This window comes from Aythya ferina (assembly GCF_964211825.1).
Source record: "Aythya ferina genome assembly, chromosome: 7".
In the NCBI taxonomy this organism is placed as follows: domain Eukaryota; kingdom Metazoa; phylum Chordata; class Aves; order Anseriformes; family Anatidae; genus Aythya; species Aythya ferina.
In genome coordinates, this window is record NC_140302.1 from 8,733,512 (window position 1) to 8,750,081 (window position 16,570).

Here is a 16,570-nt window from a genome sequence, read left to right on the forward strand (position 1 = left end):
GCGGAGGCTGCCGGCGCGGAGCGGAGCGGCGCGGAGCGGATGGGGCCGGGCAGTGCCGAGCCATGGTCCCGACGCTCGTCCTCCGGCTGCTGGGGCTGCTGCTGCTATTGCTGCTCGGCCACGGTGAGAACGGGTGGAGGTGCCCAGGGCTCTGGGGGAGCTCGCGGGTGGGTGCGCGGGGATGCTCGCGGGGCGCGGCAGCAGCGGGGTTCCTGACCGGAGGGGTGCTGGATTGTCGGGACGGCTCGGTCGGGAAGATTTCGGCTGCTTCAGACGGGGGCTAGAGCTCCAGTGCCAGGCTGGCGGTCATCACTGCCATCGCCGCCCCACACTCCATTGCCGTCCCACATGCCATCACCACCCCACTCTCCATCACCTCTCCATGTGCCATCCACCACCTCATATTCACTTGAGGACAGGGGATGGCAAACTGGGACTGAGCCCAAGCACCTGGCTTGCCTCCTACAGCCGGAGAAGCCCCCGTCTGACACTGGTCCCCACCACAGATGTGCTCCTGGTGACCTCTGTCCTGTGCCATGCTGCCAGCCCGTGGGCTGTGCAGCGTTATGCAATTGCACCTGGATGAAACTCCTGTGAGAATGGGGGGAAGGGGGATTTGTCATCGGCAGCCTGAGGTGTGCTGGTGGAGAAACTGTGACTCAGCCAGCCGAGGGGGAGGCAGCAAAGGCTGCTGGCTCTTCTCGGGCACCATGTGTGAGGCTCCAGGCACCACAGACAGGCACTTTGCTCCACTGCTGGCCTGGCTGGCTCCTGTGCTGAGGAGCCTCTGCTTTCAGACATCAAAAAACAAGGGTTGCAAAGGTGGCAAGCTCAAAGCACAGATGAATTTTGAGTTTTTCCCCCTTTGAATTTTCTAGGTGTCTCTAGTGGACCAGAGGAGGAGCTGGCCCATGTCGAGCAGTATGAGATGGTGAAGCCCCGCAGGGTGCTGGAGCCCCGGGGGAAGAGGGACCTCTCTGCATCACCTGTAAGTAGTGTTGCCTCCCAAATTCCATCTCTGCACAGCCACCTTCACTGCCTCTCAGGGTGTCCAGCAGGGTTTTGGTCAGCAGAAGTCAGAGCTCAGAGCTGGACCTCTTTAGCCAGGTGTCTGCACTGGTTGAATGATACTGCATGTTCTGTCCACCCCAGAGGGTGGAGGTATTTGATCACAACAGCTTTTCTGGATGGTTTCAGGTCAAAATAGGGGCTGATAGCAGGAAGGACTCTCAGGGAGGGCAATGTTTAGTGCTTTCTTTGGAGATGTTATGTAGTGTGGCTATCCCTTCCAGCCTTGCACTGATCTTGTGACATCTGGTCTTTACTTAAATAGGAGTTTGCAGATTCTTGCTGAGCTTTAAGCACTTTTCTTGCTGTGTTTGCTTAAGTTTTTTTTTGTTTTTTGTTTTTTTTTTTAATCCTTTGGGGACAGGAAATAAGAATCAGAAAGTTTCAGAAACCCACATGAAAGAAACTCAGTGGGTTTTTGTTTGTTTGTTTGTTTGTTTTTGTTTGTTTGTTTTGTTTTGTTTTGTTTTTTTGGGAAACCTTGTAATCTGAGGGAGGGAATGGGGTTTGACTCAGGAGTTTTGAGTGCTCAGGTAGGCATTCATGTGATGAAGGCCTTGAACTCAAGAGGCTTTCCACATTGCCTTGAAAGAAGTGAAGACCAGCCGAATACATGGATTTGTGTTTTAAGAGTGAAAAAGCACCAATTTTAGCACCTGTGGGGATGGAAGGGTTGAGGACATTTGTTTCCTAGTAAACTCTTCATACAGCCTGTTCATCTGTGATTCAAACCCTTTCTGATAAAAGAGTTTCAAAAACACTCCCCGAAAGCATCTGTTTTCTCTGCTCTAGAAACCTAAACTTGTCCATGAGACAAATGTTGCTATTTAAAGACACCATCTGTGCCACTGGGCATCTTTGCCCCTCTCTTTGCATCCCTCTGCTCCCCCACAAGAAAGGGTCCTGGAGGAGGAGCATGAAGGGCTTTGAGGAACTTGGGCTGGACCAGTCCTCCGGGATGGTGCCAGCCAAGCCTCTGATGTGTGGCTGGGTGAATTGTGGGGAAACTTTATCATGGCTTTTTTTCGTCTCCTCACTCTGTGGTTGTCTCCAAGAGACTGCCGCTACACTCCCCTCTGAATTGCTTTTCTGCAATTTCTTAAAGCCTCCAGAACTGCCAACAATAACACAGCACCACTTTGTCTGAGGGCGCTGGACAGACATGTCATATGGGAGACATTGTTCATGAGAGAAGAATTTGCCAGGAACCTGTGAGAGCGTTTTCTGGCAGGCAGCCGATTACTGCCAGCAGCAATGCAAGCTGGAAAGACAGGCAGCAGGACTGAGGGTGACCAAGAGCAGGAAAACCCCTCTACCTGACCAGGCTCCTTGATGATTATAGGTACCATCACCATCCACCCAGGCAGAAGCCAGACACCTCATCAAGGAGGAATGTGAGCCCTCACTTTCCAGTTTGCTTGAGTCCCCACCCCAGGATCCATAAGAGCTGAGGATGCGCCTCAGGGCACTCTCTCCTTGCTGCAGCAGTGGCTGAGGAGGTCTCAGGTCCCACATCCCTTGCTGTCTCTCCCACCAGCCCCAGGGAGCTGGGATCTCTGGAGGTCTCTGTCCCAGCCTCCAAGGGTGGGGGAACACATGGGATCTTTGGCCAGTTGAAAACAAATCTTCCCATAAAGGTGGAGCAGCCCTGCTCTCTGGGGATATACAGCATCTCCATGGGGGTTCTGGGGCCTTTGCCCCACTGACCTGGTCCTAGGGACCATAGGGCGTGCTTGAGACACCTTTGGGGCCCTTCCACCAGCACTATGGTGATACTGGGGGGGAAGGAGGGAGAAGGGAGGAATCCAATACAATGAGACTGAACTTTACCGTCAGTAGCAGACAAGAATCCAAATCAGGTTATTTTCTATTCATCATATTCGTGTTAGATCAGGCAGAGATAAGGAAGACTCTGCTGATGAAAGCAGTTGGGCACCAGGGATCTTTGTGGTTCAGCCTGTGAGTAAGTTCTGAACTAAGTCCCAGAAAAGGAGCTCTTGTGACTGATGAGCAGGAAACTTCAGTTTCTGATGTGGCCATCTGCAGCCATGTGTCAGACACGGGAAACCAGCTTTTGCTGACTCAGCTTCATTGCTGGCGACCTGCTTATTATCTCAGGATGTGCTGGGGATTCACATTATTGCCCGCATGCTTTCTTTTTGTCTGATTTCTTGCGTCTTTGCTGGATGCCTTCAGGGTGAGCTTGCACGTGGCCAATGAGGAGCAAGTCTCCCCATCCCACAGTTGCCTTGCAGAAGGAAGGATGTGCAAGGTCAGGGCAATGGAGCCATCCTTTATGCAGTTTGTGTTGACTTGTGCCATCATCTTGTTTCCTGCAGAGCACCTACCCGGACCATGTCCTCTACAGCATCCAAGCTGAAGGCAGGGACTACCTTCTGTACGTAGAGAAGAACAGGTGAGTGTGGGTGGGCAGGCCCTGGGCAGGCTCACTTACCACCCTGCTGCACACATCACTTTTCTGGGGCCCAACATCACAGCTCTGGCCACCAAAGCCATCAGCCCAGACCCACACTGGGAAAATAAATCCAAGCTCTTGGGAGTGTCAAATGTGCTGTGGGTCAGGTGGGTTAGATTTGGCTTGAGAGGTCTGGAGCAACATGGAACGCTTCTGCCTTGCTTTCTAGCCATCTTCTCTCCAAAGCTGATGTTTCTCTTGATGCTGCTCCCTTTTCTGATCTGCAGGGAGCTGCTGGGACAGCATTACACTGAGACACACTACTTGGCTGATGGCACAGAGATCACAGAGAAGCCAGATGTCCAGGTACGGGTCTGGAGTAACAGCAGCCTCCTGGAAGAGGAGTTTTTGGGTCACCACCAATGACAGAGAGCCTTCATCATGCTTCCTGAGATGCCTCCAGGGCTGAGCTGAGACCCACTCCAAGACCCTGCCATAGGCAGGGACAGCTTTCACTAGATCAGGTCGCCCAAAGCCCCATCCAGCCTGACTTTGAACACTTCCAACAGTCAAGCTTCTCCAGTCAGCTTGTTCCAGTGTCTCACACACTCACTGTAAAAAGTTCTTCTGTATTCTTATGTGATCTGTATCTAACCTCTTCTAGTTTAAAACCATTTCACCTTGTCATAGCGCTACAGGCACATGTAAAAAGTACTCCCCCCCCCCCCCCCAGCTTTCCTGCAACCCCCATTAGGCACTGGAAGGATGCTAGAACGTCTTCCTGGAATATTCTCTTCTTTAGGCAGAACAACCCCAACTCCCTCAGCCTGTGTTCATAGGAGAGGTTCTCCAGCCCCTTGATCATCCTTGTGCCTTGTCCAATTCCCTCTGGGTGACATCAGTTCCCAGTAGCATATCAACCACACCACTCAGCTTGGTGTCATCCACAGACTTGTTGAGGATGTACTCAATCCCACTGTCCATGTCACTGATTAAGATATTAAATAGTATTGGTCCTGGCATGGACCCTTGAGGGACACCACTTGCTACTGGTCTCCGTTTAGACATTGAGCCATTGACTGCAACTCTATGATGTGGCCACCCAGGCAATCCTTTATCCACCAAATAGTCCATCCATCAAATCCATGTCTCTCCAATGTAGAGGCAAGAGTGTTGCCATATCAAAGGCCATACAGAAGTCCAGGTAGATGACATCAGTTGGTCTTCCCTTGCCCACTGATGCAATTGCTCCATTGCAGAGGGCCAGATTGGTCAGACACAATGTTATGCACCTCTTTTCTGTGTTTCAGGATCACTGTTTTTATCAAGGCCATGTTGTGGGGTACACAGACTCTGCAGCAAGCATCAGCACCTGTGGTGGGCTCAGGTGAGACCTGAGGTTTCCCTGGGGAACAGTTTGGCTGGGGGCAGTACAGAAGAAAGGGAAAACAAAAGACATTCTTTCCCCACATTCTGGGTGTGCATGGCTCTGTGGCTCAGCGCCTAGCAGGGAAAACAGCCACAGAGCTTTACAGTGTCACTTCTGGGGGAGTGATTCATGGCACCGAGTGAAAGTGGAATGGGACCAGAGCCATCCACTCTACCACGCCAAACTCGCTCTCCCCTAGCTTCTCGCAGTGCTGCTGCTCCTTCCTCAAAAATCTGCTTTGGCTCTATCTTTACATAGCAGCTGAAAGTTCCCTTGCAGAGGAACCTGAGCCCCCAGCTCCATGCAGGGTTGCTCAGTTTGCCATGCAAGATTTGCATCCTGCTATTCTTAAAAAAGCTCAGCTGACAGACGGAAATTGCAAAAGAATAAATCTAGTAGCTGGGGAGGAATGGTTGTCTTGCAGGGGTATGTGTGAGAAGGACAAGGTGTCTGCAGCAGTGAATGGAGTTAGCAAGTGTGTTAGCAGGATGAACAAATGCCAGGTTGCAGGACAAGTGCCTGCTGCAGCTTTGTGGCAGCTGGTTCCTTGTTTTGTGAGCAGCGGTTGTGTCTGCAGGGACTCTGGCTCAGCAGAGCATGTGCATACATGGGACATGTAATATGTTTGTGTAGCAGGAGGACAACATGTTCACAGGCAGGACAAGCAGCATAATGATACACACAGAGAATGGGATAATACAGGTGCAGAAAGATGAGACAAAGTTGCAGGGAAGAGGCACAAAGTCCCTGGCTTTTCCTATGCACAGTGGCTAGGGATTAACATATGGCCCAAGAGCTGCTTAGGGCTTTTTGCTGTTTGTGATGGCCTGCACATGGCCAGGAGGACCTGATTGCCACAGCCTGTGAATGGCCCGTAACTCATCCCAACTACCTAGGGGAGCCACAGAAGGGTGGGTTAAGTGGTGGGTGCTTTCCTGTATGGCTGTGTGTTGTATCGCAGGTGCTCACAGGGCTGGTGTGTGGTCTGTCCATCCTGCACAGTGTCTATGAGGCTGCTGGCATGACACCGCCCCCGCCTGATGCCTGCCCTCTCTCTTGGCAGTGGCTTTTTCCAAGTGAATGAGACCACCTTCCTGCTGAAGCCTCTAGAGGAGGACGAGGCTGGCTGGCATGTGGTGTACAGAGCTGCCCACCTCAGGACAAAGCGCGGCGCATGCCAAGAGGCGGGTGCCACCCGGAGTATGCACCTGGAGTATGACCACGACCCTAAAAGTGCTGCACCCATGAAGCTTTATCACTGGGTTAAGGATTGCATTGCTTCTCCTTGTCATAGCTGACTTTTTGAGAGCCTAGGGTATGCGAAGCCCAGGAGAGAGCTGGGCCATGCTGCATTGCATGGAGATGCTTCCCTCCCCTTGCCCTGCTCCTTGCCTGGCACAGTCCCACACAGGGTCTCACAGAGCCTCTCATCTGCCTTAAAGCAGTAGCAGGCTGGAGCTTTTCCTTGTGTGTTGGAAGATGTCTGAAACACCTGGGCAAAATAACATCAGAAAGCAGAGTTAGAAGAACCTCTAGTCTTGCATTGCACTGGAAGATGCCTGAGGTTCCAACAAATCCCACAGGATGGTTAACAACAGGGCTCAGCAAACCAGAGAGCTGTACTTTTTTCTGCACTCACTTTTGTCTTCCCTTCCAGAAATCAGCCCAGTTACGCAAAGGGCCCCGATATGTGGAGCTTGTCCTGGTTGTGGACAATGAAGAGGTAAGGGAGGGTGAGTTCGTGCTTTCAGTCTTACATGGCTTCTGGGAACTGGAAGCCAACTCGGGAATCTCTCTGTGTCCTTCCCCTAGTTCAGAAAATACAAGGACTTGCACAGGGTGCAGAACCGCATGAAGGAAATTGTGAACCATGTCGACAAGGTGAGCCCCAGGGTGCCAACTTACCTTCCTTACTCCTGCAGTGCTAGCACAGGCCCCAGTCACCCCAGTCAAAGCTGGGAGAGATCTGTGATAGAGCTGGAGCCAACCTCACACCGTTAGATAGGTGACCAGAGGGTGACCAACTCTGCTGGCCAGTGGGGTGTGCAAAGTAGGCATTGAGGCTCGCCTCTACCTGGAGTCCTCAGGAGCATGTGAAGCCTGCCTCTGAGCTCTCTGTTAGGTACTTCACATGAAGGGACAGCAGGAAATTTCTTCTGGGAACATGTCCTACAGATGCCCTCAAGAAAAGGAAGGACCTGTCTACATAGTTTAGCCCAGCTCATGCTATTTTGTGAGGAGGACTTGAGGTGCTAGACCTCATATAGTATTGCTGGTGGGGGGCCTGGCCTGGCTGGGCAACAAGTTCCCAGGGGAGGTGAGACTGTTCCTCTGCCGCACGGCTAAGGTACAAGCACTGTATTCCTTTGCAGCTTTACCAGCCTCTGGGCCTGCGTGTGGCCTTGATTGGCTTGGAGGTGTGGAGCAACAGGGACAAAATCACCGTCAGTCGCAATGCAGAGGTGACACTGGAGAACTTCCTCCGCTGGCGGGAGACAGAGCTGCTGAAGAGGAAGCAGCACGACAATGCCCAGCTGATCACGTAAGCAGGCTGGATGGTTTCTTCTGAGCTGGCACAGAGATTCCATGCCCATGGTCACTTTTCCTTCCCACAGTGGTGTAGACTTCCATGACACAACCGTAGGGCTGGCAAAGAAGCTTGCGATGTGCACCAGGGACTCAGGTGGTGTCAATCAGGTGGGTCCCACTGCCTAGGCACATGCCACAAGGGCTGCAGCAGAGGTCTTTGAGGTACCTGAGCAATAAAAAGCATCCCAGAGTTGCTCTATGGACATGGGGCTTCTCACACCACCTGTCACATGGTTGGGACTTGACTTGCAGTTGGTCTTTCGTCATCTTGTTTATGCTTCTCATCCATCCACTCCTCCCCAGGGATGACATCCTTTACTGGAATGTAAGCAGTCAAATGTGCGACATGCAAAGCAGCATTTCAGGGTAGCTGCTTTATCTATGCTGATTTATGCCCTTCAGAGCCCAGTCTGGAGTTCTTCAGAGGCTGTGACACCAGGCTCAGCTTTTGTGTTCAGTTACCTCAGCCAGTGCAGAGCCACGAGGATGATTAGGGGAGTGGAGCATCTCCCTTACGAGGAAAGGCTGAGGGAGCTGGGTCTCTTTATCTTGGAGATGATGAGACTGAGGGGTGACCTTATTAACATTTATATTTATAAATATGTAAAGGGGGTGTCAGGAGGATGGAGTCAGGCTCTTCTCAGTGACACCCAATGATAGGACAAGGGGCAACGGATGCAAGCTGGAACATAGGAGGTTCCGCTTAAATATGAGACAAAACTTTTTTTACAGTGAGGGTGACAGCACTGGAACAGGCTGCCCAGGAGGGTTGTGGAATCTCCTTCTCTGGAGACTTTCAAAACCTGCCTGGATGCATTCCTGTGTGAAATGATTTAGGTGTTCCTGCTCTGGCAGGGGGACTGGACTAGATGATCTTTCAAGGTCCCTTTCAATCCCTAATATTCTGTGATTCTGTGACCACATTTCACTTTTTGTTCCATAGGACCACAGCATGGATCCTATCGGTGCTGCATCCACCATGGCTCATGAGATGGGACACAACCTAGGGATGTCTCATGATGAAGATATTGCTGGCTGCCACTGTCCTGTAATCAAAGATCAAGGAGGATGTGTTATGGCAGCAAAGATCAGGTGAGTGGAGAAAATGTGAAGAAAGAGTGAAGAGTAGCCCTGGGCAGCAAATATTTCTAGATGTCCTGATGAGAGCTGGAGTGAAGCTTGGTAGACTGTCAGGGAGTCTGGGAGAACATTCACCACTTTGTTAACTGACCTTTGCTGGGTGGGAAGGACTGCAGGTGCTCCACCGTGCTCACTACTGCCTGGTTTTGTGCCCCTTCAGCCAGACTTATCCCAGGCTCTTCAGCAGCTGCAGTGAGCAGGACATGTGGCAGTTCCTCAAGGACCCCAGGACCAGCTGCCTGCTGAACGTCCCCCAGGCGGATGAGCTGTACGGGGAGCCAGTGTGTGGGAACCGGTTTGTAGAGCGGGGAGAGCAGTGTGACTGCGGCAGGCCAGAGGTACAGCTTGGGTGCTCAGGAAGAAATGGAGTGGCTGGGACCTGAAACCTCCTCACTCAGACTCAGAGGGGGTTGTGGAAGCTTCTTTCCCGCCCTTGGGCTTTGCAAGACCTCCTGAATTCCCTGTGCTCCTTATGTTCATGCCAAAAAATAGCTTGGGGAAGGCATTTGTTAACTTAGATGTGTGCCCCCCCACCCCTCATGTAGCTGGCCGTGGTTTTAGCAGGAGCATTCCTAGGAAAGGCATCCCCAGGGAAACATCCCCCAGCATGTCCTCAGGAGAGATGGCCTAAGAAAGGGGACATCAGAGCACATTGTCCTCACAAGAGGCGTGTTTAGCTCTTCCTCATCTCAGTACAACACAGGGGGAAGTTTTGTGACAAACTGCCAGGAGACCTGTGCTGGGACCTTTGGGGAGGAACCCATTGCCTTCCTCATGCAGTTAGCGCAGAGATCCTCTGTGTCATTCTTGGAGATTTGCGAAGGGTGCTACCTTTCCAGGGGCCAAGGTCATGTCTGTTTTCCTCCAAACTCCACATCTTATGAAAAATCTTTTGTAGTCTTCTGGTTTTATGGTGGTAATGGGGGTAAAGATGCTGCAGGAACAGTTCACATCCACAGTGCAGGGCCCCAGTCAGGCAGTGCAGAGTTTTGGACCAGGACGCTGTGCTTTTGCCACATGGTTCAATCTGGAGCCATTTTATGCCTATGATGGTTACACTGCCCTAGTAACTTGGCAGCCACCCAAAAATAAGGAAAGATTCTTTCAGGGGGCACTTGGAAAAGTTTCAGCCCCTTCCTCTTTTGGAAGGCTTTTGCTGCTCTCTCTGCAGCGTGGATTTGTGGCAATGGTGTTTTTCTCTTGGGAGCTTGCAGCTAAAGCAAAGCTGAGACTTGTCAGTCCTGTGGTAATGAGAGGCCCCATGCAGCCTTGGTTCTTGGTCCCACCAACACAGGCCCCATGCAACTTCTCCTCCTCCAGCCACTTTGGACTCTGCTGTCTCAAAACCAAGCCATTTTTGGCTGTGTCTCACAGGAGTGCTTTGATCGCTGCTGCAATGCCACCACTTGCCAGCTGAGAGAGGGGGCCGAGTGCGCACAAGGTGACTGCTGCCAGGACTGCAAGGTACTGTGCAGAGACCTGGTGGAGGCCTAGTGTTTGGCTAGGGCATGATGCCCACTCTCCCCTATCCCCCCACTCCAACTCCCGAGGAGCTTTGTGGCAGAGGAAATGCATGCCTACAGCTGCCAAAGGGCCTGGAGGACCTCTGCTGCTGTCCAGTGTAAGAAATGCCTTGATATGAAGGGACAGTACAGTAAGAAGACACTGGGGCAAGTCCAACCTAAAAGCAAAACACAAGGTGTTGCATGGGGGGAAGTACTTAAGTACAGGAACAACTGGTCTAATGGTATGTCCCCTTCCTGTGCAGTAGCCCAGTCAAAAGCAAACACCTTTGTGCCATCTTTGGCACAGATCTGTCTGTGACACAAGCCACCGTGTCTGGATTCCCCTTTCTGGGGGTGCAAAGAGATGCTTTGCAGACCTGGGTGCTGACAGGCTCTGTCCTGGATCAGGGCAATGGGATGTGGTGCCCATGTGGCTCTTGACAGCCTTCTTTCTGCACAGGTGAAGGCTGCTGGCACAATGTGCCGGGACAGCAAGAATGACTGTGACCTTCCAGAGCACTGCACTGGCCTCAGCTCCGAGTGCCCGGACGATGTCTTCCAGGAAAACGGCATCCCCTGCCAGAGTGGCAATGGCTACTGCTACAACGGGGCCTGCCCCTCACACGCTGAGCAGTGCCGTGTGCTCTGGGGTGCAGGTAGCATTCCTCCTCTCCCCCCACCTTGGGAGAGGGCTGGTGGTGGGGCAGGCAGTTCTTGGTGTCAGGGATGGCCGGAGGTAGCTGCCCTCATGTTGCTGCCAGCTGCTGTTGGCTTGCTGCAGGCTCTGGCTCCACATGATCCTTCTGCTCTGTGCCTCCCACAGCAGCCCGAGTAGCTCCCGATGAATGCTTTAAGCAGAACAGCAGGCAAGACCTCAAACTCCACTGCCTGACTGAGTCTGGGACGAGGCCCTGCAGCCCCAAGTAAGGAGCAGGGAGCCTGTTTTCAGTTCTGACCCTGGGGACCAGGCAAAGCTCCTCAGGGCTCACAGCTGCTCTGCTGACAGGGATGTGAAGTGCGGCACACTGCTGTGCATGAGTGACAACACCAGTCCTGTCCTTGGGAGCGGCTTCTTCACTCTCTCCTTTGGCCAATTCAAGTGCAAAGCAGCCCTCGACAGCAATGATGGCAATGAGATGGTGGCTAACCTCAGGCTGGTGGCCACTGGCACCAAGTGTGGGGAGGAGATGGTGAGTGCCTGGGGGATGTGCTGGAGCAGTGGGAGGTGACTCTCGGCCATGGGGCTGTGCTCAGAGCCTCTCACCCACCCCCAGGTCTGCTACACTGGGCACTGCCAGAACCTTCTGGTCTATGGCAAGAAGAACTGCTCAGCAAAGTGTAACAGCCATGGGGTAGGTTGTGCTTCCATGTTCCCTGTGGCTGCAGCTAGCAGGGCTCTCCATCTCCAAGCAACATGGATGGTAGTCCCTGCCGTTCACTTTGCCTCCTTGCCTTGACTCTGCCCTCCCTGGTTTCAGGTGTGCAATCACAAGCGGGAGTGCCACTGTGAGCCAGGGTGGGCACCACCATACTGCCAGCACAAGGTTTTGGAGCTCACACCAGGTAGGGCACCTTGTGCACGTAGCCAGCATCATCTCTCTGAGCTTTGTGCTTGTGCCAGGGTGGGAGCAAGGAACAAGGTCAGTGTCTTGCTGCCATGCTGGCCACCTCTCTGTCCCCATGGGGCATTTCTGGCATCGGGGTGTCTGTCCCAGTGCCAACTGTGTCTCTGTAGGGGGTAGCAGCATGGTCCTGGCTGCTGTGCTGTCCGTGCTGGCACTCTCCAGCATCCTGCTCGGTGGAGGTGTTGTTCTGCTCAGAGGCAGAGGGATGAGGTACTTCCAGAAGGGGTAAGAAGGCCTGCAGCAGGGTTAAGCTACAAGAATACAGGACAAGCTCAGGGCTGGAGGGCTGCAGCAGCCCTTGTTGCCTGTTGGTCCTTTGCCTCACAGGACCTCCAGCAGAACCACCACTGGCCTCACCAACCCGATCTTTCACGAGGGGAACCGGCTGCAGCCCCCCAGCAGCCAGCTGTCCCACCGTGACATCAGCAGCCCCAATCTGCTCAGCACCACCATGGCCCCACACAGCACCCGGCCCCTGGTGCCCAGCCGCCCGGTCCCACAGGTAGGAGTGCAGCATGAAGTCCTGGGGTGGGAGCTGCAGTGAACCTGAGCTCTGGCTCATCCACATCCCTCTGCCTGATGGACAGCACCATCCCTGCTCCCTGGGGCAGCTGTTCCTCTGCCCTGAAGTCCGGCTGCCGTCCCTCACACAGGTCCCTTCCCAGCACCCAGGACTCAAGTCTCTCCCCTCCTGTCCCCAGCAGAGGCCAAAGCCACCCAGAAAACCTCTGCCAGCCCTAAAGAGCAAGGAGGTAGGTGCCCCCAGTACAGCACTGGTGCTGGGATGGAGCTGGGGCTGGTGGCTGGGGAGCAAGGCTGTGCAGGCTCACCTACAGGGAGTCTACTTCGCCTTTGCCTCTTGCCCCTCTGCCCAGCCCTGCAGCATGGTGGCAGGAGCAGCATCGCCATCACCACCAGCACCTCCCACTAAGCCTCCGACCCTCTTGTCTCAGCCATGCACATTCCTAGTATTGCCCCAGGTGAGCTCGTGCCCAGTGCCCCCCAACACCCAGTGTCACTTCTGTCCCCTACCAGCAGCAAGAGGCCCCATGGGGATCTTGCGCCCCATCCCCCTAACATCCCCTTCATTGTTGCAGCTGGACATCCCCCCCAAAGTGGCCCTGAAGCCGACAGCAGCCAGAAGGTGACCTGGGACATGTCCGTCACTGTGGCAGAGGAGGTATGGGTGCTGGCACTTTGGCAGGCTGGCTGAAGGCTGCTGCGTCTTCTGTCACCGGTACCTGAATCGCTTGCTGAACCTCCCTGGATAGCATTCATGTTTACAGATACTTGAATTGTGCCTTAACAGACTTTGTAGTTTTATGAATTGCCCAGACAGCCATGAGCTGGGGGCTCAGTGTCAGAGGGAAACCAGCAGCAGAGACAGTGCTGACACCACTGTACCCCCAGAACCCTCCCCTCCCCCAAACAATGCCCGTTTTTCTCCCCCAAGCCTCTCTTGGTGCCACTGATGGGACAGCTCTGATTTGGAGGCCAGCCTGGGTTGTTAGTCTGTCATGTGCTCTGGGTGCTGCTGCCTTCTCCCTGCATGTAGTGAATATGTCCTGTTCCTCACATCCCATCCCTTTTGAGGCCATAGTAAGGAGCTCCTGGCCCTAAGCACCCTGGGGTGGCACAATGAGGATGCTGTGTAGACCTGACACTGCAGCCAGGGCCAGGCACACCACGCATCTTGCCAGTGCTCTGGCAGGTCCGAGCCAGGCTTGGCTTTACTGTAATTTCCCTCCCCAGCAGGTTTTTAGCTGCTCAAGCTACTGATCTCTTGAAATGAGATTTCCCATGTGTGTTTTTACTGTGGCCATTAATTTGATTACACAATCATTTTGAGCCCTTTGTTGTGAAATTGATCCTCCCCATTTTTTTACATCATTTAAGTTGAGGGCTTTTATACAAATAAAAGACTGAAGACAGTAGTGGCTTGGGGTGTCGCATCATAGCTTTGAGGCAGGAGGGTAAATGCATGATGCACCACATCGAACCAGAGCCATGTGAGGACAGCTCTGGGCTGCAGGGTTCGGTGCTAATTGTGCTTGGCAAGAAGGTGTGGATGGTGGGCAAGGGCAAAGTGCTGGAGCTGAATTGCATCCTGTGCCAGAGGTGCAGGGGCCAAGTGCCTTCTCCCAGTTGCAGGCAGTTAGATCAGCGCAGTGGTCACAAGAAAAGCCTATGGGTACCTTACATCTCTGCCCAAGGACTCTGTCCCTGGGAAAGGTCCCATGCTAGATCCCTGTGAATCACATGGCTGCAGCATGTGTGGCAGCCCAGCTCCCACCCCGAGCTCTGGGGGTAGAGACAGAACAAGCTGTAAATACCGTGTTCACTGCACAGCTCCACCGTCCTGTGGTTCTCTTTGAGCTTGGGATGCTTGAGGGGCTTCCAGTGTTGCAGTCAACAGGAGACACACCAGAGGCAGCATTACTGCTGTGTGAGCAGGAAAAAGCGACACCAGCTCTAAGACACACAAAGCCACCAAAGAAATGGTAACAAAATAGTTTTATTGTTTTATAAAAAGAACACAACACTGTGCATGTAAACTTGAACATATGTATAGTGCTTTTTATAAAGAAGGTGCTGATGAAGGAGCAAGCCCCTCTAGTCACAACAGCATGCAGGCCCTTTTGAACAGAGAAAAAACAGTTCAAAGCCATGTTCCCCATTACATCCACATTCTCACTCAGCCCTCCCGGCTGAGTGAGAAGCAAAGCCCATCCCAGGTGTCATGGTGCTCATTCAGCTGCCAGCCATGGCACCTCACCCTTTGTACATCCACTCAGGCTCCTCCATCAAGTGGGGATGGAGGCTTTTGTGCAAGGCACTGAGCATCATGCAGATATTGCTGCAGGATCTCAAACCCCAAGAGCATCGATAACCTGTCCATAAGACAAAGGGTGGAGGTGGCAGATGCACACCTAGCCAGATGGGGACAACATTTAGCCAGAGTGACAGCCACTGGAGGCAAACCCACATACACACCTGGATGGCTGCAGGGGCAGGAGATGGCTCAACCCTTCCTGCACTAGCTACCCTTCTCCCTGTGTGGGGGTCTTTTGCTGTAGAGATCTGCAAGCTGCCTTGGTGTCAGCTCAAGGTTCCCTGATGCCCTTACTCCCCAGCGCCTCCAGGCTAGCATAACCCACCTTTGTCTGCTCACCTGTGGCATGACCCCTGGGGTCTGATGCCAGCACTACGCAATGCCTAATCCCAGGCAATTCTGTCACCTCTCTAAAGAAGGTTTCTGTTCACAGAAAGTCAGCATTCATCTCAGAAGCCAACCAAACTGACGAGGAGAGGCTGTGTTTCTGCTGCAAAGAGACTGCTGCAAGCCAGCAACACTGAAGAACTGATATGTGTCTCCACTGGCTCCTCAAAGGCCTTCCCACAGGGAAAAGGGGGGTCTTGTAAATCCAAGAGTACTTCCAGGAGCCACTCCAAACACCACAGACACAAAGCATGCTGCCATCCCGCCTCTGGCTTGTACCCTTCCCCAGGGGCAGGCCCTACCAGTTTTAGAAAGGCTAACCCTGTGCCTGCCTGTTCCTCTCCCATCACCAGCCATGGGATTTCAGCACCCTTCCTGCTTCCCCACCTCCAAGAGGAGTCCTCAGGGCCCTCAGCAATCCCTAGCCATTAGCACCTTTACATCTCTGCTCTGCAGCAGGAGGACACTGCTTGCTCAAGCCTTTGGCAGCAAAGAGACAAGCTCCCCCTGCAAAAGCTCTGCTTGGCAGTCCCCAAGCACTGCATCTGTAAGTTGCACACAGGCATGCAACCCATGTGCCATGCACATGCATCCTGAAGCAGAGTAGTAACTAGGCATTGGGAGTCTGCAGATGGAGGAAAGAAAGGGTTAAAACATCCCTGCTCTACTCCAGAGATGGATGAGCAGCAGCTGGGCAGGAACTGAGAAAGGGTAAGGCACCCTATGTTACTGAACTTCCTCAGGGGGTGACACCACCATCCTTTCAGCCAACAAAGCTAAACAGTATAAGCAAAATAGCACTGGAAGAACTAACACACACACACAACTACCTGGGGAGATCATTAGCAGACACTTTCATGTTGTTCATTCTGGGTTGAATGCTCCACCAAGGCAAAAGCTAAGTGAGTTCCTTCCCTTGCCAGAAGACTGTAGATGGTGCTAGGGACAGAAAAGCGGGAACATACAGATATCCAAGGTACATGGAGGAGAGGTGGTCTCTGAACATGCGGTGGGTTAAGAGGCAGACAGCACTGCAAGCAGGGGCATGGCCTTCTGGCTCAGGTCCTTGCCAGTGGCTTCTCCAGACATCATCTTCTGAGACTGTCACAGAACACAACAAGAAACAGGTTCTAGAAACAAGCACATCCTCATAGGCAAAGGGGAGCATGGAAGAAAAGAGGAAAGCAGATTATACAAACAGATTTCATCCCCCACAAGGAAATTCACCTTTGCTGCATGCCTCTTCTCTCACCCTGAAGTGATACACAGGGAGCAGGGAAATGGGTACATCATGACACATGCCAGAGCAGGAGGTCATCCCGCCAGCATCGCTGATGAGTCAAAAACCTGTGAGGCAGCAAAGCCCAGCCAGTGCCTGTGAGACTGGAGACAGACTCCCCACTGCAGCTGGTCAAGGATGTACAAGGCCAGTCCAGCTTCTTGGAGTGATGAATGCTGCTCTGGGAAGTGGCAATGCCCTGCCAGCTTTGCAGCTGAGGAATCAATCTGCTGCAGAGCAGGGTCAACTGCACAAGTGGGATGGAGAGTGCAAAGCAGCACTGGGCTGGAAAGGCTGCC

General features: G+C 53.1%; 1 protein-coding gene across 18 annotated transcripts; it reads left to right on the top strand.

The window, feature by feature from the left end:
- Positions 1–13,706, top strand: ADAM8 (ADAM metallopeptidase domain 8). Of its 18 annotated transcripts, none has more exons than XM_084525245.1 (23): positions 1–123; positions 879–988; positions 3,408–3,484; positions 3,772–3,850; positions 4,795–4,871; positions 5,977–6,175; positions 6,571–6,636; positions 6,726–6,794; positions 7,286–7,455; positions 7,529–7,610; positions 8,446–8,594; positions 8,803–8,980; positions 10,017–10,106; positions 10,608–10,803; positions 10,971–11,070; positions 11,154–11,337; positions 11,422–11,499; positions 11,626–11,710; positions 11,883–11,997; positions 12,100–12,274; positions 12,360–12,524; positions 12,648–12,752; positions 12,870–13,706. In XM_084525245.1, the coding sequence occupies exons 1-23, from the start codon at positions 63–65 to the stop codon at positions 12,918–12,920; spliced, it is 2,661 nt and encodes an 886-aa protein (XP_084381371.1). In that variant the 5' UTR covers positions 1–62; the 3' UTR covers positions 12,921–13,706. The 18 variants fall into 18 exon arrangements, 14 of the variants coding, with proteins under 14 accessions (XP_084381371.1, XP_084381378.1, XP_084381381.1 ...); XM_084525252.1 differs by having other exon boundaries at positions 12,438–12,524; XM_084525255.1 differs by having other exon boundaries at positions 12,474–12,524.
- Positions 13,707–16,570: the final 2,864 nt, after the last annotated feature.